Below are 27,225 nucleotides of genomic sequence, written 5' to 3'. Positions count from 1 at the left end.
CCTGTCCTTTTCACCTTCCCTATATAGCATAGACTGTGTCTATGCTCCTCCAGGAGGTGCTTTCAACCTGTGCCTATCTTTGCCTACAAAACCCCAGCAGACCTGAGCCCACCTGTCCATATCATACCTGCACAGAACAGCTAGCGTGCAACCAACCAAACAAACAAATCCACTGGGAGCTGGGCGTGGTGATTCATGTCTTTTGATCTCAGCACTAGGGAGCCAGAGGCAGGAGGATCTCTGTGAGTTTGAGACCAGCCTGCTCTATTGTGATGGCTCTTTTGGTAAAGTGGGTGTGCAACAAACATGCACACAGAGTCCTGAGTTCTAGCCCTAACACCAGATAAACCTGGTGTGATGGCTCATGCCTATACTCCCAGCACTTGGGAGGTACTCCAGAGTACCTGTCCCTGTCCTGCAGACCACAAACAGCAGACACCACTCCTCTGTCTGCCCTGCACTTTCCCTAGACAGCCATTCGCCTCCTTCCGATGACTGCTATCATGACCTGCTAGGAAGCCTTCTTGAGTAATGCATAAAATAGTAACCCCAAACTCTTCTGGCCCAAGCCCTCATCCCTTGTTCCACTATACAGATGTGCTTCTGTATAGATCATCTGCCCCTGTGTATGCTGGGAACGAAAGCCTCCCGGAACCAGAGCTTTGTCTCATTGGTGGCGTTTGGTGATAAAGAATGAATGAAAAAGGTGAAAGGAGGGGCTAATGCAGGCAGAGAGAGAACCCCAGCAGCACTTGGGGCAATGAAATCAAATAGAAAAGGCTGGTGGTATGGTCCAGTGGTAGCATGCGTAGCATGCCTGTGTGAGGCCCAGGGTTCCATCTATTTAAAAAAAAAAAAAAGTCAAAGAATGTAGGATTCACTGAACCACAGGGTGCCAGGCCTCCCCACAAGGGACCATGGTGGGTGAGGATTGAGGTGTCTGGAAAGAGGTGGGGCTGAACAGTAGGGGAGGGCTTGAATAGTGTCCCCCCCCCCCATGAGAACATAAGAACCCAACTGTCTCCTGCTAGGCCCCCTGGGTGGTGGAAGGCAACCGAGCTCCAGAAGGCTGGCCCAGCCGTGGAACGGTGGAGTTCCGGAACTATTCCGTGCGGTACCGCCCAGGCCTGGAGTTGGTGCTCAAGAACCTGACTCTGCATGTGCAGGGTGGGGAGAAGGTACTTGTGTCTGAGGTCGTTGCCAGAGCCCTTGTGGGCAGAACCTGGGTGCTTTAACCGGATTGGCTGCGGGCTGGAAACCGGAGGTGCCGCTGACAGCCCTTCTGGCGCCTCATAGGTAGGCATAGTGGGCCGCACCGGGGCCGGCAAGTCTTCCATGACCCTCTGCCTATTCCGAATCCTGGAGGCTGCAGCCGGTGAGATCTGCATTGATGGGCTCAACGTGGCACACATTGGCCTCCATGACCTGCGTTCTCAGCTCACCATCATCCCTCAGGTAGGAGCCTGCTGAGCCTACTCCTCCATCCACCTCCCACCCCACCCCACCCCGAAACTTCAGGAACTTATGGTTGGGGGGATGCCTCCACAGCGGGGAGCAGAGTCAACCTAAGAGCCAGCCACGCACAGATCTGGAAAGGGAAACACCTTGGCCAGTCAGGATTGCCCTTGGGTTGCCAGGCTAGCAAATGGAAAAGGACCATAGGCTCCTCCCAGCACAACAACGCTGAGGTGTCGTTTCTTTCTCTCCTAGTTGCAGAGCTCCAAATGGCACAGCCTTTTCTGGCTCCTTAGGGTGTCTTTTATGCCGAGTAGACACTTCAGAGGCAGATTAGTAGCGCCAGCAGGAGACTTAGCAACTGGCCAAGCTGAGGTTTATCACGCCCCCACAGACAAGTTTTTTTTTTTTAATCGCCCTGGTAAAGTTTTCCTTCTGGAGGACTGCGGACCAAGCAGAGAGCAGCTGCCTGAATTGCTTTTCTCCTTCACGCCCCTCGGGGACCCCTTATCGAGTCTAAACTAGTTCTCTCTGATCATCTTGTGTCTCCAGGACCCCATCCTGTTCTCGGGGACCCTGCGCATGAACCTAGACCCCTTTGGCCGTTACTCGGAGGATGACATCTGGAGGGCCCTGGAGCTGTCCCATCTGCACACGTTTGTGAGCAGCCAGCCAGCAGGCCTGGATTTCGAATGCGCTGAGGGTGGGGATAATCTCAGGTAAGAGTAGGAGTGAACACTGCCGGGCATGGTGGCGCACGCCTTTAGTCCTAGCACTCGGGAGGCAGAGGCAGGCAGATCGCTGTGAGTTCGAGGCCAGCCTGGTCTACAAAGCGAGTCCAGGACAGCCAAGGCTACATAGAGAAACCTTGTCTCAAAAAAAAAAAAAAAAAGAATGTTGCCCCCTCCCTCCCCCCTCCACCCCGCTAGGGACCCTGTGGGTGCTGGAGAGAATCCAGATGACCCACCAATCCACACAAGCAAGCAAGCAAGCAAGCGCGTGCGCACACACACACCACAGCCGGAGTGGCATGGAAATGTTGTTTTGTATGGAGTATAGTCTCAGCAAGCCCAGGGCACCTCCTCTTCACAGACTCTTCATACAAACCTAACTTTGCAGTTTAGGAAACAAACTCAGAGAGGGCAAGGGGTTAGCCAAGGTTGCGCAGCTGAGAGAAGGCATGCTTGGGATTTGAACCAGAACACTGGTTCTCATCTTAGTTGACCCCACCAACATTTCAAACAATCCCACCCCTGTTGGAATCCCCTGGGCTCCAGGGTGATGTACCCATGGAACAAGAGGACACCTATGGTGCTCTGGAAACATAAAGATTTCTACCAGGATGGAGACTGTTAGCTCACCCCTCACCCCCACTCCCACCCCAGACCCTCAGGACCCATGTCCCAAGATCCTGACCTGTGTGTTCCAGAGATCAGCAGTCCGTTCTTACTGAGTCAAAACCTCACGATACCCAGATTTTCTTTTGTATTTCATTTGAGTTTGTTTCTGGTGCTAGATTGACAAATGCTGGGCAAGCTCTTTACTGCTAAGTCTTTATTCCTAGGCCTAACTGTATGATTTGGGGCAAATTGCTTAACCATTTTTGTGTCTCTTTTACATTCACTATAGAATAGGGATAATGCTAGTCTATGCCAGTTTGCATTTGTACTCCCTGCTAATAACATAATCTGAGGGCTGGAGAGATGGCTCAGCAGTTAGTAGCACTGGCTGCTCTTCCAGAAGGCCTGGGTTCAATTCCCAGCAGCCACATGGCAGCTGACAATGGCTGTAACTCGTATTCTAAGAATCTAACCTCCTCTTCTGGATTTGGTAGGCACTGCGCACGTGTAGTATGTAGACATACATGCAGGCAAAATACCCACATAAATAAAATAATAAATAAGACAAATATATATATATATATAATGCAAGCCACATCTCACACACACATATATATGTATATATATGTGTGTGTACATGTGTGTGTGTGTGTGTGTGTGTGTGTAATTATATGTATTTTCTCTAATGGGCAGCATAGTTGTCTTAGTTACGGCCTCTATTGCCATGACCACAGCAACTCTTAAAAAGGAAAACATTTACCTGGGGCTGGCTTACACTTTCTTTCTTTCTTTCTTTCTTTCTTTCTTTTTTTTTTTTAAGATTTATTTATTTACTATGTATACAGTGCTCTGCCTGCTTGTACCCCTGCAGGGCAAAAAAAAGGCATGAGATCACATTATAGATGGCTGTGAACCACCATGTGGTTGCTGGGAATTGAACTCAGGACCTCTGGAGGAGCAGTCAGTGCTTTTAGCTGCTGAGCCATCTCTCCAGCCCTGGTTTACACTTTCAGAGGCTTAGTCCGCTATCATTATGGTGGGTGGCGGCACGGCAGGGTGCAGGCAGACATGGTGCTGGAGGAGCCGAAGAGTTCTCCATCTTTATCCACAAGCAGCAGGAGGAAGTCTGCCCTCCACCCTGGGCATAGCGTGAGCATAAATGATCTCAAAGCCCGCCCACACAGTGGCACACCTTCTGGCAGTGCCACTGCCTATGGGCCAAGCATTTAAATTGGACTATCCCACCACAATAGGGATAGTCTTTCTTGAGAGAGGTACGGGCCAATGGGGTGACTCGATGGGCAAAGGTGCTTGCCACACACACCCAGTGACCTGAGTTCAATCCTTGGAACCTATGTAAGGTAAAAGGAGAGAATCAACTCTACAGAGTTGTCCTCTGACCTCCACACTTACACACACACACACACACACACACACACACACACACACACACATCACACAGACACATAAGCATACACATAAATAAAAATGCATCTTTTAAAAACTTAATGTACCTAACTCATACCTATGCAGTCCAGACTAGCCTAATACTCAAGGTAATCCCCCTGCTTCAGCTTCCTGAATATCAGAATTATAGGGGTACGCCACCATACCCAATATAATACATATTTTTAAATTTTAAGTGTTTGTTTAATGGTACTTATGTGTAGGACAACTTACAGGAGCCAGTTCTCTCCTCCTGAGGTAATGGGTTATGGGGATCAAACTCAGATCATCAGGGTTAGCAGCGAATGCCTTTAGCCACTGAACCACCTAACCCTGTGGTTCTCAACCTTCCTAACACTGTGACCCTTTAATACAGCTCCTCATGTTGTGGTGACCCCCACTCATAAAATCATTGTTTTTTGTTACTACTTCCTAACTGTAATTTTGTTACTGTTATAAATCATAATATAAACATCTGATATGCAGGATATCGGACATGTGACCCCCCCAAAGGAGTTGCAACCCACAGGTTGAGAACCACTGACTAAACAGGCCCTGGAATAAATTCTATAGCGTATTTTACTCAGCCCAATGTATCTAAAATAACACTCAATGTGTCATCAATATAAAAGCTATTAGGTGATATGTGCCTATCATCCCATACCTCTGGATTGCACAATGATTCCTTGTCTCAAAAAAAAAAAAAAAAAAAAAAAAAAAGAAAGAAAGAAAGAAAAGAAAAGAAAAGAGGATGTTATCAGTTGGTTGGTTGGTTGGCTTTTCGAGACAGGGGCTTTCTGTGTAGCCTTGGCTGTCCTGGACTTGCATTGTTGACCAGGCTGGTCTCAAACTCACAGCTATCCACCTGCCTATGCCTCCTGAGTGTATCAGGATATTTTGCATTTTGCATTTTTTTTTTTTCACAGAACTTTAAAATCCTGTATGTATTTTCCTTTTTTTTTTTTTTTTTTTTTTTTTTTTTGAGAAAGGGTCTCTCTATGTAGTAGCCCTGGCTGTCCTTGAATTTGCTATGTAGACCGGGGTGGACTAGAACTCACAGAGAGATCACCTCTTCAGGCCTCTGGCTCTGCCTGCTGCCTCCTGAAGTGATATACCACACATGGCTGCATTTTCCACTTTCAACAGCCAGATGTGGCCAGTCAGTGGCTACGCTTTGAAGGGAGCAGTCTTGGGTCGGTTCCGCTGAGAAGCGCTTAGCCTGCGTGTACTCCTGTGAAATGTCAGCATGTCCGTCCCCCCCCGCCCCCCAGCCCCCCTTCTGCCCTCTCTTCTTTTCTTATGGTTTCCTTTTGGTGCTGGGGTCCAACGTAAGACATTGTACATGCCCAGAAACACTCTGCCACGGCCACATTCCCAACCCTCTTTTACTCCTCTTTATATTCAGCACATACTCAGGTTTCAAAACTTGAAACAAACAAACAAAAGGTCACATCTGCCCAAGTGCTTAATGTTTTTGCAGTATTCAAAGTACTTTGGCCTCCGCCATCTCATTTAATCATCACTGTTGCCCCATGGGCCGGAAATAGAAATGGAATTACTTACCCAAAACTTCATGGCCAGCCAGAGGCAGGACAAAGGATTCAGGGAAGTGTGAGGTTTTTGTCCCTATCACTTGCTTGCTTTATCATGTGGTGCAGGCCTAATGTCATGCACCTGTAGTCCCGACTCCTTGAGGCAGGAGAATTAAAAGTTCAAGACAAGCCTTGGCTGGAGATATAGCTCTTGCTTAGTGAGTGTGATGTTTGGGTTCCGTTCCCTCCTCCTGCCCCCTCCAAAAACCCTGTAAAGGTAAATGTGTAGCTTTAATTGGCTTTTACTTACATAACCACATGGGGCGTGGGTACTGGCAGTATGGGCTCTCCTGCCCCTGTCTCTAGGGCTTTTAGCAGTCTGCTGGTCCCCAGCACTTCCCCCAGAGCTTCTGTAGCCCTTCACGCCAGGATCAGAGACAGAAACGGTCCCTCCTCCTCCCTCTGTGAGCTTGTGGGCTCTTTAAGTATAACCTGTATCCTGTGCCAGGCTCACCATTAATCAGCCCTGAGTTCTATCTGGCAGCTCATTCTGCTGCCAAAACCTTCATTAGTTGCGGGAAGAGGCCATGGAGGGAGGCCGGTCTTTATTCTGGCTGTGACTCACCCCTCTGGGAAGAGTTGAGGTATTTGTCCTTGGGTGTGTGTGTTGGGGGCAGGGGGGGAGGTGGAAGGCTGGAGGGGGCGTTGCTGTGGCCTCTGTGGTTGGGAACACAGCCTTGCTTTGTTCACTGGTTCTGGCTTTCAAGGGCCAGAGGTTGAAGATAAGGATCAGCCCTCCTGGTTCCCAGTGAACAAAGATGGGGAGTCCCCAGCTCCTTCCTTTACAAGTCTCCCAAATAGATCCATAGTCTCTATTCCTTATGTGGGTAGGAGGCGACTGACACAATGGTATAAGCATAGCTTAGCAAGATGGCGTGGAGTGGTTTGAATGCAAATATCCAGGAAGAGGAATCCCAAATCTGTTCTTTTTTTTTTTTAAGATTTATTTATTTATTTATTTATTTATTTATTTATTTATTTATTATGTATATACAATGTTCTGCCTGCATGTATGCCTGCAGGCTAGAAGAGGGCACCAGATCTTATTATATAGATAGTTGTAAGCCACCATATGGGTGCTGGGAATTGAACTCAGGACCTCTGGAAGAGCAGCCAATACTCTTAACCACTGAGCCATCTCTCCAGCCCCCCCAAATCTGTTCTTACTAAAGTAGGAATGGCTGACAATGTGCAGCAAAGACAACCCTGTGCAGAATGGCCGGAAAGGGAAGCACAGGAAGTGGAGGTCTGAGAATACCTACAGCAGAGCTCTCACGGTGATGTTTGGGTCTGGGTCTAGCCCTCCAGGCCTCCTGATTATGGTATAAGCCTTTGTCCCTGCTCCTGGGCAGATTTGGCAGAACCAAGAAAGCTAGGCAGCCGGTCCAGGGATAGTGTGAAGGAGTAGAGCCAAACACGTAGGAAATTAGGGTAGACTGGAGACTGGAGAGCAGCCTGGGCACCTAGCTGGAAACACCTGCCTTCCTTCTCAGTGTTGGCCAGAGGCAGCTTGTGTGCCTAGCCCGAGCCCTGCTCCGCAAGAGCCGAATCCTGGTTTTGGATGAGGCCACCGCTGCCATTGACCTGGAGACTGATGACCTCATCCAGGGCACCATCCGTACCCAGTTTGAAGACTGCACTGTCCTGACCATTGCCCACCGGCTCAACACGATTATGGACTATAACAGGTGGGCTGTGGGAAGCCACATGAGGGGATCTGAGGCTATCACCTGGGAGTCAGGAAGAGGCAAGGCAAATGAAAGTATCTGTGTATGAGACTCTTGGGATTGGCCATGGTATGGGGGTACAGAGTGGGGTTCCCAAGATACGCTTAAGAAGCAGAATAGAGCAGGGTTAACTGGGTACAATGACGTATACAAAGACACAGAGTCCTTTTGGAATTACCCACATGTGGGGAAAGGTACACCAGACTCCCTGGCCATTGGAAACTGCACAGACCACCCCTGCACTTCTTACTGTTGACTTTACTGGGGAAGGGGAGGGGAAGGGCTCCTTATGTCACTCCCAAGTTTCCTAGTTTGCATGTCTGGTCACTTCATCTACACCTCACCACCATCTGTGACGGGGAAGCACAGGTCCCAGGGGGTGTCATGAAGCTGTTTGGGAGAACCATGACGGGTTCCTAGGTCCCATCCTTGGTCACTAGACTCTACCTAACAGTGCCTGAAAAAGCTGATGCTTGTGGGTGGAGAAGGCATTGTGTCTGAGCCAGGGCACAGAGCCCCTTGATTGCTGTGTGACTATGGGCAGCTTGCAAAGCTTTTCTGGGCCTGCTCCATATCGCTCAGAACCGCTGTGAGGAGTCAATGAAATAATGCTTAAACTGAAGGTAACACTGAGAAACATCAGTTTGCTCCCTAGCCCCCTGGAAGCCCGTGTATTGGGATTCTCCCTAGCATCTGTTCCTCCAAGGAGAAGGAAGGAAGCATTGCCTTCACAATCTCTTGGCTTCCTTGGGTAGCATGATGGGTCAACTGAGGCTTTCTCTGGGAAGTGTCTCCATGCAGCCAGCAGGATCTTGCGGGGAGTGGGGGGGCTAGGGGGGCCAGTGAGGGGGAGTGGGAGCTGTGGAAGGTCGGGCAGTGAGAATGGCTGATGCTACCTTGTGTCTGTCCCATCCCATTTCTACCCTCCACTCCCATTCAGGACCCCACAGGGGGGAAAGTGCCAGTAGCTGGAAGGGCTGGGCTCTTCCAGAGACAGCCTGAGCCAAGAGGATCTGTTTCCAGACTCATTCCTCAGCAGCCCTGGGGTTAGGAGGCTTGGGCCCCACCCTGGGGGGGGGGGTTGGGAGTTCACTCCTTCTAAAAGGGCAGGCAGAAATTAATCAAAGGGTCAGGTTACAGAGCCTGTTATTAGAGGCCACAGGAAGGGGTCCCTGTGTGCAGGCAGAGAAGTCAGTCTACACAAGGTGGCAGGGGCCCCCCTCCACTAAGAAAGTGCCAGCTAGGCCCAAAGGATAGGGAAGGAGTGAAAGAGGAGGAGTGAGGAAGGAGGGAACTGAATAACTCAGACACAGAGGCAGCACTGCCCCAAGGCAGAGAACACTGAGGCTGGAGAGCAGAGCCAGAGAGAACAGACCCCAAAAGCTGTACTTGAAGACTGTGCAGATTCAATTGGTCTTCACAGTAAGAGCCAAGAGATGTCCCTCACTGGAAATGGATTTGGATGTGACAGCCTACTGGGCCAGATTTGGACAGTGGCCAGGTGGTAATGTTCACTCCTTCCTAGCACAGAGATCTAGGAGCCCAGCAGGTGGGGCTCAGAAAGCAACCTGCCCCTCTCACAAAAGAGTCTCTCTCTCTCCAGATTTGAGGGGGGGAGGTCCGGCCCCTCCCACCTTACCCTGATGCAACTGCCTGTGAGTCTCATGGCAGGTGCATCCATCGTGTGTGTGTGTGTGTGTGTGTGTGTGTGTGTGTGTGTGTGTGTGTGTGTGTGTGTGTGTGTGGTGGTTGGTAGGCGGCTCTAACTTAAGACACAGGCTTGCCTGGGGTGGGGCAGCTGATCCCTGTAGCAGTAGCAGCAGCAGCCCAAATCCCACATTGCAGTGTTGGACTCACTGCAGCCTGGTTTCCTGCTGTGTGTGCCTATGTGAGCTGGCACAAAGCAGATGGATGTCCACAGGGCCCAGTGCCCAGGCCCATGGCTCCCTGTACACCGCCTGCTGAAGCCCTGCGACCCCAGCAAGAGCAGGAGCTCATTAGGAAAGGCTTTCCAAGCCCAGACTAGCAGAGATGAATAGGACTTTGTGTTTGATTTCAGAAACCGCTTCGTGCACTAGGAGAGAGCTAACAAAATAGCGAAAATAGCCAGCCTTGCAAGTGTGTACATGTGGCCTATCAGAGTGGGTTGACTGAAGTGGGTGGGCTGCCAAGTCACTGCGGAGTCTGAGTAGTTCCCAAAGGTAGGGCTGGCCTCCAGGCCTAGGTCTAGGCTAACAGAGACTTGACTCCTTTTTTTTTTTTTTTTTTGGCTAGGGTCCTGGTCTTGGACAAAGGGGTAGTAGCTGAATTTGATTCTCCAGTCAACCTCATTGCAGCTGGAGGCATCTTCTATGGGATGGCCAAAGATGCAGGACTGGCCTAGAATATACACACCAAGGGACTCTTCCTTGTCTGAACTGACAGCAGGTATCTGCAGAATGGATGTGATGGCAATGAGTTGGGGGCATTTGTGAGACTTTTTTTTTTTTTTAATTCTGCAAATTGCCTCACAGACTAGCCATACTTAACACTGGAATGAAGAAGTCAGTTGGAGGTCACAACTAGTTCAAAATAAAGTTCAGACCAGTGCCTGGGTCTCCTGGTCCTAGCCCACCGTTATTCCTGTGCTGCAGGTTTTTTGTTTGTTTGTTTTTGTTTTTATTTTTTGAGACAGTTTCTCTGTGTATCCTTGGCTGTTCTGGACTCACTTTGTAGACCAGGCTGGCCTCGAACTCACAGCGATCTGCCTGCCTCTGCCTCCTGAGTGATGTGATTAAAGGCGTGCGCCACCCCCCCCCCCCCACCCCCCGGCTGTACTGCAGTTTTTAAGAGACCTTCCTTCTGCCTCTATACTTTCATATTTCCATTTTCCTTTTTTTTTTTTTTTTTAAATGAACTTTTTTCCTCCTGGACCAGGGACTGTTAGGTCAGCCTGTCCTAGGAATGGAGTTCCTGTATGGTGCTGTCTCAATCCACTTCTGACCTCTGCCTGATGAATCCACTTCACACTGATGAAATAAAGCTGTGTGATCAACAACAGCATTTGTACCACATGCTGCTTTCTTCCGTTGTTGGCAAAGTCCGGGGGGGGGGGGGTTACAATCTTCTTGAAGAAGCAGCGCAGGCAGGGGACCTCCTACACTTCTGTGTGGCTGCAGCTATCTGAAACCTTCAGACTCAAAACTTTTGGCTACAAATACCATCTTCAGAGCCAAAATTCACAGTGAGATTACAGTACCTCCTCCTCTGCTGGGCAGATACTGAGAAAAGGTAAGAAATAAAAGACCCTGGAATCTGCCGAGGCCATGGCTTCCTGGAATGCTGTTGAGAGCACTTCTGGGTCCATTGCATTGCTCAGTCTTCCAAAGCTGTCCTCTAGGGCTAAAGTGAGTGTGCGCTCTCTACTCCAGCCTCCTGCCTCTTCACCAGAGAGGCCACTGAACCTTAGGTGAAGCTGGGGGAAGGGAAAGGTCAAGTGTCCCAGGTCCCTGCCTCCGCAGCCCCTGGAGCCATTTCGAACAAGCCAACAAAGACTGACTTTCTTCAATCAGAGTCTACCTGGTACCAGGACTCCACTTAAAAAGAACCTCTTCCGCCATCTCCTCTCACCCTCTCACTTTCTCACCCTCATCTATTTCTCTTCCCCACCCTAAGTGCTTGGCAGTCACTGAGGAGATGACTCCTTTGATCTGCTTTTTCTGTGTGCCCTGGGTTGGCCTATGCTGCAGGACCATTTGTTAAAGGTTAATAACCACATTTTTTGTCTTGCTTTGGGCAGGCTGTTTCTGCCCAGGATGTTTATGGGTATATGGAAAGTGACTTCCATCCTTGTGACAGAGCAAGTATGAAAGCACAAATGCCCAAATTATTCTGCCTCTCCTTGGTGCTAAGAAAAGGTCTCTGCTGCGCTCTCTGATTTATTAGGCCAATTTGGCATGACGTCTGCTTTGTGAGGCGCTAGGCGGCCTAAACCAACAGGAGATTCATTCAGCATCCTTCTCAGCTAAAGATCTGAAGGTGTGAGGCTGTTTCCTCTCCTGTCTTGGGAGTTCGCTTCTGTACTCACTGAGGCCATGACAGATGCTGAGAGCCCAAAGGGGAGGCTCCGTTGTATCAAATAAATAGGATAATCAAAAAATGTGCCTAATGGGGGAATGACCTCTATCTAGCTGGCTTGGTGACTCCAGGGAAACCAAGCGGCTGCTGTGAACTGGGAGGGAAGATGCCACACAGAATCCATCTCCTGATGCTATTGAGGGGTGACAGGGGACCAGCAGCAGCGATGGGGTGGAGGTGGCTCAGCTAGGGAGCTGGTCCTCCTTATTTTCCTCCACTGTGCCAGCCCCATGGGTCTTTAGGGCCATTTGAACCCTCTGAGGTTAGAATTCAGTGCTGTTTACCAGGGCAAAATGAGAGAAAATGGGCTTGGCCAGTTAACATTTAATTTTAATAATATCTGTTATGTTTGAAGAGTCAACAACACACAAGGAAAAGTCTTCCGTGAATGTTTACACACAGTGTGAACACATGCTTTAAATATGCAGTGGGGGGGGGGTGCATTCAGTTAACAAAGCTCAAAAGAAACTCCCTTGGTATAAATTACACAAAGCATATAAAAATATTTCTCTGAATGCATAGATTAAGACTTCAAACTCATCTAAGAGCAACTGTGCAGATTCAACCCACTGCCCGAGACACTGACCACAGTACTTCTGCAAAGGACAGGGCAGCTGGCAAAGTTACTTGGGACACCAAGACCTTTGGTCACTCTGCTTCTGAGTTCTCATGCAGTCTTCTGTAGCCCACCTCCCAGCTGGTCTCTACTGTTTCTCAGGATCTCTAATCAATTGGGGTGGCTGAAGGAGTTTGAACCCCAGTAATTTAGACATGAATTAATACTGAATTTATTTCTTCCAAGATAGAATCACACTTATTTGTATCAGTAAAGGAAGTTTTTTTTTTTCAAAGCAAATTAGAAGGAAAAAAAGGTTAGAACATCTAGATAAAGTGGTTTCTGAGTGGTTGGAACACAAGGGAGGGCCCTTCATTAAAGCACTTGGGGAAGAGGTGATGAGCAACCGCTGTTCTGCTATGCAAACACTCTACAAGGGGAAGTTGCCAGCTGTACCAGGGGCGGTACGATCCAGTCACTACACAGTGATGCCAAGAAGCTGGCCCTGAAGAACACCTGAACCTCACCTTGCCACTCAAGCGGCAGCGGAGGCCATAACCTCAGCGCAGCATTCTCTTCCACTGACACCTGCGTGTTTTCGCTCAACTGCAGTGTGCTAAGAAAACTAATAGTCAGGAGGTGAAGGTTCTTTGGAAAATATAGGCACTATGGGGCAAAAGCTTAAGACAGCAGGGATCCTCGCCGACAGCTGCTCCAGCCCTGTCTCCTGCTCACCTGTGGGCCAGGTCCTGTTTCTAAAGGTAAGCTGTTTGTTTCAGCAAACGGAGGCTTCTCAACTTTACTGATGCCGAGGCGGGGGAGACTCTCTGACTGCACGCTTGGAAAAGATTCGTACACCATGCTCCAGAGTCTAGTCAGGTGCTCACAACTGACTGTGGAGGTGACAGGGGGATTCCTAAGATTGAACAATTTGTTTACAAAAGCAACAGATTTCAGAGTTATGTAAAAATCCTAATAATTTCCAAAATAACCTTTATCTTTGATACAAAAATAAAGACGCTAACTCCTTTAGTTCAGTTTCCCACAATAACCATTAAAACAGCAACAAATTCAGGCTCAAAAACTGCTTTTCATTTCTGGTGGGAAGTGGGAGTGGTGGACGCAGACCAGCAGTTTGTGCTCTTCTTGAATGGTGCAATTAAACAAGGATGACAGGAACTGCCTCAGAGTAAAAAGGTAGTGGCTCCCTTAGAAAGCATTAGAGAGCCCTCTAGTGACTGTGGAGGGGAGGAGATGCAAAGGTGACTGTTCTGAGACAGGAGCAGTCGTGAGTGGTCACAAAAGAAAACTGGGGGAGGGGAAGCTCTTTTGGTTAACAGCCTATTTACAATTAGGTAACTATATTTTTAAATACTTTAAACCTGAGTAACATTTATAAATACGCTATATGAAACCTCACAGCCACAGGTCACACCAGATTCCCTTTGTCCAGCACCTGTGCTTTCTTTCCTCAGTCCTCCTCCCTAGTCAGTTCAAAATTTCAGGAGCTTCATGAGCATGCAACACCAAGAGAAGTGCACCGGGCCCTTCAGGTGCACTGTCAACACGAGTGGCTAGAAATAGGTCCGCTCTCAGCTGCTGCTTCCACAGCTCTCTAGATTCTGCACATATAACACCGGCTATCGTACCTTCGGCTTCTGCCCCTCAAGACTACTTTTCAGCTGTTCAAAGATTCAGCAATAGGTTTATTGTGCACCAAGAGGCTTGGAAGAGTGGCACCGCTGCTGGGGGTTGGGGTTCCCACCTGCTGAGGCAGGATGTTAGTGTACACTACGCAGTGGCACCAGGGGCCCTGGTGGGCATCTGAGGCTTTGGGATCAATGGCTTGTCCTTTGGCCCAGAGGTGACACATACTGTCACAATACTCAGTAATAAAGTCCCTGCTGCATTAGTATGTCAGTTTTGAAGCTCTCCGGTTGTAGCAAGGCCTCTCAGTCAGTGTGGATGCAGCATTTCTGAACAGAAAATTATTCTCACTCATCATCAGAACCAGCTCCAGCTCCTGGAAATCCTGGAGTCGGGCAACATCTTTGTCCTAAAATAAAACAGGGGAATGGATTAAATTTTTCTTTTCATTTAGTTAACTCCTTTATTTGTTTATTTATTTATTCAGTGTGACATGTTTGTGTCGTGATGCACGGGTGGAGGTCAGAAGACAACCTGTGGGAACTGGTTCTCTCCTTCTACCACATGGGGCCCCGGGACAAAACTCGGGTCATCAGGCTTGGCAGTAAGTACCTTTACCCATCTTGCCAGCCTAGAGCAACAGATTAATAGAAACAGTTTGTGTCTATGTTTTGTGGGTTGTGTTGATGCCAGTATTTTGGTCCATCTTCAATCTACAAGGAAAATGAAATCCCTGAGGCAGCTAAGTGGTCATCAGTCCCCATGTGCAACCTGACAATATGGAGAAAGCAGTAACGGTCTGCTACATGATGAGAACACCCTAAAGGATCAGGCAGGTGGGCATCAGTTTTCCTCAGGAACTTAGAGAAGCCAGAAACTTGATGCTGGAGAACCCATAGCTGGCTGGAGGGTCACACAGATGCCCAGGTGGGCCTCATCTCATCATATATAGCGCATACCCTAGCAGAGCACTAAGGCAAGCCCACAGGTCACCATGGGAACAAGTGAAACAGGCCCATGTAACATCCTGCTATCATCCAACCTTCAATAATGTCAGTGTATTAGACTGTGGTAGCTCACACCTTTAATCCCAGCAAAGGCAGAGGCAGGAGCACTCCCATAAGTCTAATGCTGGCCTGGGACACACAACAAATACCAAGCCAGCTAGAGCTACACATCAAAACTCTGTCTCAAAATAAATAAACAAAAGAGCAAGTAAACCAGGGTCTCTGTGGCTTAGACAAAGGGAAAAAAAGCTCGTGGATTACATTTAGTTAGCAAGCCGGGCGTGGTGGCACATACCTTTAATCCCAACACTTGGGAGGCAGAGGCAGGCGGATCTCTGTGAGTTCGAGGCCAACCTGGTCTACAAAGCAAGTCTAGGACAGCCAAGGCTACACAGAGAGACTCTGCTTTGAAAAAAAAAAAAAAAAACCAAACAAAAAAATTTAGGTTGGCACCTTGCCCATGACAAGCGCGTGCTTTAGCACTGGGCTCTAGCCTCAGTCTCCTTAGTTCTCTTCTACTGGCTTTCCCTTCAACGGTGACTCACTAACCAAGGAAGAAGTTAGGTACGTTCCAAATGCAAACAGAGTCACTTGTACTGACAGACTTCTCTTACCTTTCTTAACAGAGTATTGGGTAACTTTCTGATCTTTTCCACTTGGTCTGGATGAACACCCAGCTCACAGCAGCTCACTCTGAGCAGTTCCTGGTAGGTGAGCTCCTGCCGATCTAGTTCAATTTCAATAAAATCATTTTCTCGAAGAGATGGGTTCTGAATCCTTACCTTGAGTACCAGCTCTAGAAAGACACACAGAGAGAGATGGTAACACAGAGCTTGGTATAGCACGGTGCATGTAATGTAAGGCTGCATCACTCACTAAGAAACCCTAGGCCACTCAGTAGGGTTTATTTACATCCTTTCTGGCTCTGCCTTCTCCGCCATAGTTCTCCAAGCAAAAGAGGCAGGAGCAGCCACCCTAGTTCTATGAGGGTCACTAATCTCGGTGCCTGGACGAAAGGAGGAAAAGACTCCCGAAGGGTTTGAGTACCAAGTATACATGAGTAGGGAAAGAAGAAGAAGGTCAGAAAGAAGGAAGGCAAAATGTGGTACATGAGTAACTCTGACAGGATTCAACAATTCTAAAGTCACTTAGGCAATACAACACTCTTTAAAATAAAGACGTAAAGGAGCCAGGCATGGGTTGCATCACATGCTTATAATCCAGTAACAGGAGGTGGAGAGAGAAGGACAACAGGTTTCAGGACAGCCTGAACTACTTAGTGAGACATTGTCTCAAAACACCAAAACAATTCATCCTAGCTACTCAGGAGGCAGAGACAAGCAGATCTCTGTGAGTTCAAGGCCAGCCTGGTCTACATAGTGAGTTCCAGGCCAGCCTAAGCTATGTACCCAAATCAATTAACAAAAACAGAACAACAACAAAAAACAAAACAAAACAAAAAACCACCACCAAATCAAAACAGCAAGGGACAACAACAAATTTAAATCTAAATGTGACTTGAAACACTGCACCTTAATAAGAGTAGCACTGCTGCTCATGAGTCAGGGTTTAAAGCACTCCGCCTTTATATGCCAAGCCCGGTGTCAAGATGACTCAAGCCAAGTATTTACACACATTTGGAGATTCTGACTTGCTCTTAAAGTATGGGTCCCTCACAGCACCATGGGTCACCAATATTAGCAGGTAGAGTATGGGGTTTTCAAAACTAGGAAGTAAGTTAATTGTAGGTGAAAAGGAAACGTGTACAGCAGACTCTATGGATTTACTGGAATTAAGAGTTATGTGTACAAACTTGTGGTCTCCAATGTTCTTAAAATGATACAAATAGCCAGGCATGGTGGTACATTACTTTAATCCTACCATTTGGGAGGCAGAAATAGGTGGATCTCTATGAACTCAACACTAGCTTGTTCTACATAGTAAGTTTTGGACCAGGCGGAACTACATAGTAAGATCCTGCCAAAAGGGAGCTGGAGAGATGGCTCAGCAGTTAAGAGCACTGGCTGCTCTTCCAGAGGTCCTGAGTTCAATTCCTGGCACCCACATGGCAGCTCACAACTGTCTGGAACTCTAGTTCCAGGGGATCCAACAAGCTCACACAGAAATATATGTAGGCAAAACGCCAATGCAAGTAAAATAAATAAATTATTTAAAAAAAAAGATCCTGCCAAAAGAACAAAAAATTAAAATAAGCACACACAAAGAAATACACATATGAATATGTATATGTGAACAATGTATTATACATATACAAACATGTATATATAAATATTTGCTTCCTTCCTTTCTCCTGTCTCCTCTTCACGTCCATGGTTTTCCTTTTTCTTAGTCTCTAACTAAGCCTAGAACTGTTACACCTATAACAGCGAGGACACCTAGTGCCCACATCCTGGCTTCTAAATCTAATTTTCTACCCAAAAGACCCAGAACTCCTAGGAGAAACGGCAGATTGCAGTGTTGGTGTGGGAAGAATGACAGTATAAATCAGAAACATGTTGTTGCACTAGAAATAAGGATGTGTTCCAAGAATACTGAGGATGTGTCCACAGGATATAAGAACTAGCTTGAAGGGGTTCCCACTGGCTAAGTCAGGAACAATCTGACTATCAAAAGAATGACTGCATCTAATTACAACACACTAAATACAATATGAATCATGAGTCCAGGCTGCAGAGATGGCTCAGCAGTTAAGAGCACTGGCTACTCTTCCAGAGGACCTAGGTCCAATTTCCAGAATCCACATGGTGGTCCACAACTATCTGTAACTCATTCCAGGAAACCCAATGCCCTCTTCTGGACATAGTATTCAGACATACATGCAGGCAAAACACCCATACCAGAAAAAAAAATCACAAGTTTATATGTCTATAAATGAGAAAGAAAAGTCCTTTTCTAGTGAGATTTGTTTTTATTTTATTTTTCGTCCAAACTGGAGTTACAGACAGTTGTGAGCTGCCATGTGGGTGGTAGGAATTGAACCCAGGTCCTCTGAAGAGTGTTCTTAACCACTGAGCCATCTCTCCAGTCACTCAAAGTCCCTTTCTTTATTTTGTTTTATGTACATTGGTGTTTTGCATGCATGCATGCATGTATGTATGTATGTATGTATGTGTGAGGGTGTCAGATCTTAGAGTTACAGACAGTTGTGAGCTGCCATGTGTGTGCTGGGAATTGAACCCAGGTCCTTCAGAAGAATAGTCAGTGCTCTCAACCTCTGAGCCATCTCTCTGGCCCTCAAAGTCCCTTTCATAGCATAATACCAAGTAATAAATAAAGAAGAAATGACAGAAAGCCGTATTTTCACCAAATAACTGCTCTGAGCCCTTCAAAATTATAGAGTCAAGAACAATAGGGGGAAAGGCTAGAAAGATGGGTCAACTTTTAAGAATACTTGCTGTTTTTCCAGAGCAGAATTTGGTTCAAAGTACCCACGGAAGGTGGCTCATACAGTCTACAACTCTAGTTCCAGGAGATCTGACACCCACTTCAGCCTCTCAGGGCATTGTATATATATGGCATACGTACATGAAGGCAAAACACTCATTACATTAAAAAAAAAAAAAAAAAAAACTTTAAAAAAAATTTAATCTTTTTTAAGATGTATTTATTTTACATATTTTGTCTACATATATGTATGTGAATCATGTGTATATAATGCAGAAGGCACTGGATCTCTTCGAACTGGAGTTACAGACAGCTGTGAGCTACAATGTGGATATTGGGAATGGAACCAGAGTCCTCTGCAAGGGTAGAAAGTAGTCTTAACTGCTGAACCCCATAATACTTCCTCTCTAGTTCTGTCTGTGGTTTTTGTTGTTGTTGTTTTGATTTGTTTTTTGTTTTCTGTTTTTTTTTGAGACAGGGTTTCTCTGTGTAACAGCCCTGGTTGTCCTAGATCATATTATGTATACCAGGCTGGCCTCAAACTCAACAGAGATCCACCTGTCTCTGCATCCTGAATGCTGGGATTGAAGGCATGATCCATGCTACCACGCCTAGCCTGAATACATCTTTCTTTTAAAAAAAAAGAAAGAAGGTAGTGGCACACACCTGTAATCCCAGCACTCAGGGAGCCAGAGGCAGGCAGATCTCTGGTCTACAAATTGAGTCCAGGTCAGGCAAGGCTACACAGAAAAACCCTGTCTGGAAAAACAAAACAAAACAAGACAATAAAGGGTAAAGGGATGGCGTATGTTTCAGATTAAAGAATAATAAAATGGCATAATAACCAAGTGTAATATCTATTGTTAAGACAACTGACAGAATTTAAGTATGGACTACCAGTTTAAATCAATATTAAATCAAAATTGTGTTTTCTAAATTCAACACCTGTACTATAGTCATATGAGAAAATTCTTGTTCCTGGGAATGGTAGAAAAGGAACATATTTTCCTATTTTAAGGTAAAAGTATACAGTTTATGAATATTGAGTGAAGAGAGTCCCTTAGGCAGGTCTTGTAACTTTCTCCTAGTTCTATAAGTATACCCTAACTAAACAAACAAATAATCTTCAGTCTCCTGTTGCTGAGGCTGCTTGCTGCTAAAGTGTTACCTTGCATATTAAATGGAAATGCTCCGGTGAAGAAAAACGGCTGGAATGCTGGCGCTGGTCCTGCATATGTCCCATTTTGTGGCTCCAGAGACACAGGTGGCTTGGATGGGACAGAGAACAGGGAGCGGTTCTGACTCACTGGTGGCTGACAGACAGGACCAGGTTTTGTGCTTTCTGGTGTTCTGAGCATGGCAGAGGGGGCAGAAATATCACCATTCTGAACCAGTGCCAAAGAGGTGTGGTCCCTAGGAAAGGCCCCTAGCAGAGAGGGTTCTGTGGGGGCAAGCAATGGAGGCGAGCCATCTGCAGGGGGTGATGCTGGAGGTGTGGAGGGACCCCCATTCTGCAGCTGGGTGGAGTCTTCTGCTGCAGGGGTATAGATGAAAGGGAAGGGTGGGTTGGCCAGATAGTTGGGAACAAAGGGCAGTTCTGACTCCTTCTTCAGCTGGGGGAACTCGTCATCATCAGCTTCTTCCACTTAAAAATAGAAAAATACAGAACATAAAACTTAATAAGAAACGAGCACAGTGAGAGCTAGTGTCAGCTGAAACGCGGCAAACACTTTGGTCAGGACTTACTGCCTCTTCAGGTCAAAAGAGAAAACAACATTTCATTAGGTTTATGACTACCATTTTTACTACTGTTTTCAATTTTACAAAATAAAAACAAAACAAAACAAAAACTTATAATATTGGCCTCCTTGGGAAAAAATGGAATTACAACCTTGACATAGTAAAAAAATAAGACCAGTTATTTGGTCAGCATCAATGTGGCCAATAATACATCTTAGACTCACCTCCCATAATCTTCCTGATTTCTCTCCTTGATGTTAACTGCACTGGCATTTCTCCTTTGGTTGTCAGAATCTCTCTGTCCGCTCCTGATTTTAGCAGGTAAGAGACCACCTGCCCATGGTTTCGTTTACAGGCCCAGTGTAAACAGGTCCTGTTCCAAAGAAAGGAGAAAGAATGACTGAAAAAGAGAAAAGGTGATTCAAGATTTCAAATTAGCCAGGCGTGGTGGTGTACACCTTTAATCCCAGCATTTGGGAGGCAGAGGCAGGTGGATCGCTGTGAGTTCAAGGCCAGCCTGGTCTACAAAGCAAGTCCAGAACAGCCAAGGCTACACAGAGAGAATCTGTCTCAAAAAACAAAACAAAACAACAACAAAAATATTTCAAATTATAAATATCAGTAGATAAATATACACAAGCTTATTAGACATCAGCTAGAACTCAGAAGTCAGGTCAGCAATTTCAATTTTTCATTTTATAAAGCAGATGATCAAAATATTAATATAGGGGCTAGAGAGATGGCTCAGAGGTTAAGATCACTGGTTGCTCTTCCAGAGGTTCTGAGTTCAATTCCCAGCAACCACATGGTGGCTCACAACTATCTATAATAATATCTGGTGCCCTCTTTAGGCATACGGGCACATATGCAGGCAAAACACTGTGTACATAATAAATAAATAAATCTTTTAAAAAATATATTAATATACCCAAGAATGGTGGCACAGACCTTTAATCCCAGCATTTGGGAAGCAGAAGCAGGCAGATCTTTGTAAATTTTTGTGTGTTTTTGTTTTGTTGTTGTTGTTTGTTTTCTGAGACAGGGTTTCTCTGTGTAGCCTTGGCTGTCCTGGACTGGCTTTGTGGTCACTTTGCTGGCCTCAAACTCACAGCAATCTGCCTGCCTCTGGCTCCCCAAGTGCTGGGATTACAGGCTTACACCACCTGATCTCTGTCCATCTTAAGGACAGCCTGGTCTACATAGTGAGTTCCAGGCCAGACAAAGCTACGTAGAGACACCCCCACCCCCCAATCCCCAGTAAGAATATTTTAATATTTTTAAATTTCATTCTCGGGGCTGGAGCTGTAACGCAGTGGTTAAGTGCTTGCCTAGAATGCACAAAGCCTACCTGGGTTCAAGCCTAGCACTGCAAAATAAATAAAGTTTTAATTTCTAGTCCACAAGAAACATCAATTAACCCCAGGCTCTTCAGTGCAATGACACTTCAGGACGCCGCTCTACCAGGAGCTATCTCCTATCTGCAGCTCCTCTGCTGTGTCTATCGTTACCACAGCAGGGACGACTGCATCAGTCTTAGCTGCTTATTCCCTTTTCTACACACGCCTACGCACATATATGATTTCCAAACTTCCATTTTCCAAAATGCTGCCTTTTCTCAATGTCTCCAGAAGGCTACAAACATATCCTCCTCTAGTGAGACCCTGCATACATCCTTTGTACTCTGGAGACACCGAAAACGAGGCCATCAACAGCCAAAGTGCTTCAAGAACAGACTCTCCTTCCGGAACAGCCTCACTTAAGCAAAACTACTTAATATTGTATACACAGAGGTGCTCAACAGTCCAAAGGACTGTTACTTTGACATTGAATACAAATTTAATGAGCACCCCTCAAAAATGCCATCTTAACAGAAGTTGCATCCTCAGGCACACAGCAGAATGCGTATTATGGAAGGAAAATACTTTTTTTCCCATTTTGAACTCATTCTCTCCTCACTCATTCCCCATTTTGAACATAATACTCACCAACTCTAATTTAACCAAGATAAGCATCTCCAGACCTTATAGCCAAACCCAGATGAGATAATGAACACACAGAGGCTCAGCAGAGACCACTCACCTGGGAAGTGCACCTATCTGTAATGTTTAGTTCATTCCAGGAGAAGCTGATTTGCTTTGTATACCTTTACATTAATGACTTAGGGAACTCTAGCTTGAATGACTGGGAGGGAGCCACAAACATTTCAAAGCGACAGTCCATACCATCATTCACCATCCAGGTGCCTTTAGTGTTCTCTTTGACAAAAAATGACTGGCCATGTGGAAAAAATGGAGAAGAGGCCTTTAAAATTATTTTGTGATGCGACAACCCAGGGCCTCACACATGCTAGGCAAGTGCTTCCTCACTGAGCACATCCCCAGCAGAGGGTGAACAGAAGGATCTACCTGACATATACAGATGCTTGTGTGTGTGCGCGCGCACACGCGCATGTGTGGTACCAGAGACTGAAACAATGACCTCACATTAGGCAAGCACTCTACCCTTGAGCTTCATCTCCAGCCCAAGTGCTTATTTCTTATCACTTAGTGAACCTAGGATAAAATGGACATTGTTTAGGATAGAGAGATCCAAATGTTCCTTGATTCTGAGGAAATTGCAGCTCAGAGTTTGTTTGTATGGAGATGTCTGTGGCATAAGCTTGAAAAGTGAATAATTACAATAAATGAGTACCCAAAAATGAAAGGCTCAGGCTAAGGAAAAAAAAAAAGTATATTCCCTTTTGGAAAGAAGTTCTTGCTTGCTAGTGGTAAGTTGCTCATCCATGGCAAGCTGGAGAGTGAGCGAGTAACTCATTGGGAGTGGGTCAGAGAGGCCCCGAGGCGAACCAGCTGCCGTAATTAGAGTACCACCAGAGTCGAGTGACTATGAGCAGCTAGAACTCACAACCATTGCAGCCAGGCAGTATTTTCAACTTCTTCATAAACCATTATGCTTGTTTCTAGGGCCAAAGGGGACACATGACACTTGAATTACAATTGATGTGGAAACTCTATTTTTGAACCTCAACTCTTTAAACTCTACATTTGCAGTCAGACTATCCCATTAGGGCTGGGAAGTATTTTAGACCAGAGGCTTTGGGCATCATTCATCAACCAGGCATCATTCATCACTGCTGAAACTGTGGTTACTGAGCAACCAAGAACTGAAAGCAGTCACAGCCTAGTTTCCAATGTTGGAAAGAGTTGGCTGTTTTCCAGGGTAATTTTATATGTCTCCCAACATGTTGCCTAATAAGAAGAAAATAACAATAGCTAACACAAACATAATACTTTACATCTTGGGCATTGTTCTAAAGGCTGAACTCATTTAATCTTCAAAATACCCCCTGAGGAGCTGGGTACAGTGGGGTTTGCCTATAGCCCCAACTACTCAGTAGACTCGGGTAGGAAGAAGGTAACTTTGAGGACAGGAGTTAAGGCCAGGCCAGGCAACATAGCAAGGCCAAGTCTAAAAAGAAAGAAACAAAAAAAGAAAGAAACAAGGAAAGAAAGAAAGAGGAAAAACCTACTAAGCCCGGTGAGGTGGTGCATGCCTATAATCTCAGGACTCTGGGAGGCAGAGGTAGGCAGATCTCTGTGAGTTCGAAGCCAACCTGGTCTACAAAGCAAGTTCCGGACAAACAAGGTTTGCCTTGAAAAAACCAAAAAGAAGAAAAAGAAAGAAAGGCCTACTATTGTGAACATTCATCACTCATTTAGCAAACAAATAAGCAAATTATGTAGTGTGCTAAGTGAATATAAGTGTTATAGGGAACAGAGCAAGAGATTAGGGAATGGCAGGGGTTGGGAGGGAGTTGCAGTTTTAAACTGACAGACAAGGAAAAGTCTTACCATGAAGCTAACATCTAAGCTGGGATCTGAAAGAGGACAGAGAGCAAACCATGGGCATATGGATGAAAAGCTCTCTAGACAAGAGGGAAGGCAAAATGCAAAAGTCTAGAACTGGGGCTTTACTGTTGTTCTCGGAGGCCAGGGGAATGGAAAGAAGTGAGTAAGGAAGCAAATCTCAAGACATGAGGCTCAAAGGTCAAGCACAGGAGTGGAAACTGGCTTCTTCTCAGAATAACATGGAGGTAATGAGGACTTTGAGTGAAGTAATCCACGTCTAAGTCAGGGTGACGGCTGCAGTATAGCAAGGAGACTAGGACCAATACTATGCCCCTGTCTCACAAGATAAACTGTGGTGGCTCTGTGTGACGGTGCCGCCAAAGAGCTTGTGAGAGGTAGGCAGATGCTATCTGAACACGGCGGCAGCAGAATGGCTGATGGTTTGTGGTGTGTGAAGGAAAGACAGGGACCAAGGACAGTGTGCTGTGCCCTGGTCCTAGAAGAGGCTGAGATGAGACGGACTCAAAGCACTAGGCCAAGAGCCTAAGGCGGGATAAAGGAAATCTAGTAATCCCCTCTTGGACTGAATCGACTGGAGTTAGAATTTCCTCTTTGCCAAGCCTCCTCACGTGACTTCAGACTCACCTGACACTCACATGGCAGGCATGGTGCTGAGGGCTCAGTGCTGGACTCGTTTCCAGCTCTACCAGTTACTTGAAGGCTAACGGTCATGTAGACTAATGAAATACCAAATTTAGTAATTTAGGGACGGTTTGAAAATTGGATGGTTCTTAATCTTTAAAATGGAGAAAAGGACAATAACTTATATCCCCAGAGAGTTGGGAGCCAGGTCAACGGCTTGAAAGCACATCCTGTGCCAGAGCGTGCTCAATGAGTGGTCGCGACTTACTATCCTTCATCTCAATAAACGCTAACAATCCTTCTGAAATAACTGGAAAGGGAAGTAGCTCAGACAAGACCACACACAGCTAGGCAGGCAGAACCTGCAGCAACCTGCAGCTCATTGCGCTATAAAGCACTGCCTCCCAGTGCCAACACAGAAATTCACACTTGGACACCAGGGCAAGGCAAACACAACTACGGGTGTTTTAACTGCAAACACAACTACGAGTGTTTTAATTGCAAACATTTCAAGTCAAGAAAGTAGTGTCCGCTGTCCCGTGGCTGTGGACAGCTGTCTGGGCTAGTTTCTCTATGGTAAGGAGTCTGGTAGATTTCTCAGAAAGTACACCAGGTATGACTCTGATATGATAGTAACAACTGGGCGACCAGGGCAAGCATTGTCTGGGACTCAAATGATTTCCAGTGCCCTTTCAGTTCCAAAATGTATGGCTGGATTTATAGGGGAATAGCGATGGGGGCTTCAAACTCATTTTAACTTTAAACTAGCCCAAGAGACTAGTTAAACATTACTTGAATTAGGCCGGGCGTGGTGGCGCACACCTTTAATCCCAGCACTCAGAGAGGCAGAGGCAGGCAGATCGCTGTGAGTTCAAGGCCAGCCTGGTCTACAAAGTGAGTCCAGGACAGCCAAGGCTACACAGAGAAACCCTGTCTCCAAAAACCAAACCAAACCAAACCAAACCAAAACCAAACAAAACATTACTTGAATTAAATAAAAATTTAAATGTAAATTCCAAAAGGGGTAGAATAATACCACATTCAGTTACTTGAAACCGAAGACTTGATCACATCTTAAAATGAGATTCCTTAGTCAGGCATGGTGGCACACACCTTTAAACCCAGCACTCAGGAAGCAGAGGCAGGAGGATCTCTGTGAGTTGGAAGCCAGCCTGGTCTACAAAGAAGAGTTCCAGGACAGCCAGGGCTGCTACACAAGGAAACTCTGTCCCAAAAAACAAACAAAACAAACAAACAAACAAACAAAAAACAGAGAGAGAGAGAGAGACAGACAGACAGACAGATTGCTTCCATATTTAATTGGGAAGGAGGCCATCTACAATTAGACATCTAAAGCCTTGGGTAAAACTCTCTATTGGAAATTGTACTAAGAAAACAAAGCACTACAGGGCAAACAAATGAGTCTCTTCTCAAGAGGCAACAGCAAACCACTGTTGTATTGAAACAACAGAGGCAAAATTATTATGCAAGTGGTGGGGTTTTGTAGTTCTTGTTTCTTTTTTCCTGGTCTTGGCTAAAGAAATCGTGCTGGTTTTAAGATTGGCATTTGATCGGTTGCTTATGCTTTCATCTCTGCACGAAGTGTTCTTCAGAAGCGCCCGGGGCAAAATAACTCAAGCCTGATGAAATCCAGAGCAGAGTCGCTGAGAAATCAAAGCCTCTAGCATTACCACCATTCGAGCCAAGCTAACAAGGGGGCACGCACGGGGAGTGGAGTGGGCTCCAGTGTCCCCGAGGGCGCTGTCCGCGGTGGACCACAGAAGGTATGACCTGGGGAAGATGCGCCCCCGTCTGCACGAGGCAATTGGGTCAGGGCTAGTCTCGAAAGGGCACAATCTGGGAGGCCTTAAAAGTACCCCGCTTCACCTTAGCCGGCGCCCTGGGTCACTGATGACTGCTCCACGCCCCGAGCTAGTGGCCCTGAACCCTAGGCCTCCCCCGCTCGCCACTTACCAGCCGTTGACCTCATTTTGGGAGTTCACATCCACCCCGCTTTCCACCAGTTTCTGCACCTCCCGAATGTCCCCCAAGGCCGCTGCCTCCCGCAGCCTCTCCTGCTGCTCCTTCTGCTCTAGGAGGGCGCTCATCTTCCCCAGGGCCCCGGGCCCCCGGCCGCCCCGCCCTGAGCCTGTCAGCGCCGCCGCCGCCTCCGCGGCCCACTCCGGGCCATGGGGAGGGAGCGCTGGGCTCACCCGCCCCACTCGCGCCTCCGCCCGCGCCCGGCCCGGGGCCTTGTGCTCCCGCCCGCCCGCCGGCAGATCCCCAGCTGCTCCTGGCCCACAGGCCCAGGCCTCCACCCCCGCCGCGCCTCCGAAGGCCGGCTCCGGGGGACCCTATTCACTGTGACAACATTGACCCAGATATTTTTCGTTCCGACCCGCGGCCCCACCGCCCCGGCCGGCTGTTTATGTAACCACCGCACTGGATTATCTGCTGTGATTCACTGGCTATTTTTAGACCTCCCACCCAGCAGTTTCCAGCGAGGACAGACACCGGAATAGTTGGGGGGCGGAGGGACCCGACTTGCTTGAGAGCCAGAAAAGCCTTATCCTCTGGAGCAGGCTGTTTAGCAGGCATTAAAAATAATTGGTGGGGGCCGGGCGTGGTGGCGCACGCCTTTAATCCCAGCACTCGGGAGGCAGAGGCGGGCGGATCGCTGTGAGTTCGAGGCCAGCCTGGTCTA

General features: G+C 46.9%; 2 protein-coding genes across 3 annotated transcripts in view; one reads left to right on the top strand and one right to left on the bottom strand.

The window, feature by feature from the left end:
- Abcc3 (ATP binding cassette subfamily C member 3) overlaps window positions 1-9,988 on the top strand; it is a 49,475-nt gene extending 39,487 nt beyond the window's left edge. The window contains exons 27-31 of the mRNA XM_051158327.1: window positions 1,032-1,178; window positions 1,297-1,455; window positions 2,008-2,174; window positions 7,327-7,521; window positions 9,835-9,988. Coding sequence (XP_051014284.1) covers window positions 1,032-1,178; window positions 1,297-1,455; window positions 2,008-2,174; window positions 7,327-7,521; window positions 9,835-9,943 — 777 coding nt within the window. The 3' untranslated portion in view covers window positions 9,944-9,988. The remainder of the gene's footprint in view (window positions 1-1,031; window positions 1,179-1,296; window positions 1,456-2,007; window positions 2,175-7,326; window positions 7,522-9,834) is intronic.
- Window positions 9,989-13,491: 3,503 nt separating this feature from the next.
- Ankrd40 (ankyrin repeat domain 40) lies at window positions 13,492-26,708 on the bottom strand. 2 transcript variants are annotated; one of them, XM_051158320.1, is made up of 5 exons: window positions 26,496-26,706; window positions 20,256-20,404; window positions 19,460-19,936; window positions 15,501-15,682; window positions 13,492-14,288 (listed from the first exon to the last, which is right to left on the bottom strand). In XM_051158320.1, exons 1-5 carry the CDS (start codon window positions 26,627-26,629, stop codon window positions 14,142-14,144), a joined length of 1,089 nt encoding a protein of 362 aa, XP_051014277.1. In that variant the 5' UTR covers window positions 26,630-26,706; the 3' UTR covers window positions 13,492-14,141. The 2 variants fall into 2 exon arrangements, with proteins under 2 accessions (XP_051014277.1, XP_051014278.1); XM_051158321.1 differs by lacking the exon at window positions 13,492-14,288 and adding an exon at window positions 14,345-14,650 and having other exon boundaries at window positions 26,496-26,708.
- Between the last annotated feature and the right edge of the window lie 517 nt (window positions 26,709-27,225).

The sequence above is a fragment of the Acomys russatus genome, chromosome 16, assembly GCF_903995435.1.
Source record: "Acomys russatus chromosome 16, mAcoRus1.1, whole genome shotgun sequence".
NCBI lineage: Eukaryota > Metazoa > Chordata > Mammalia > Rodentia > Muridae > Acomys > Acomys russatus.
Note: the sequence above shows the minus strand (reverse complement) of the source record. Positions and strands in the feature narration are given on the sequence as shown.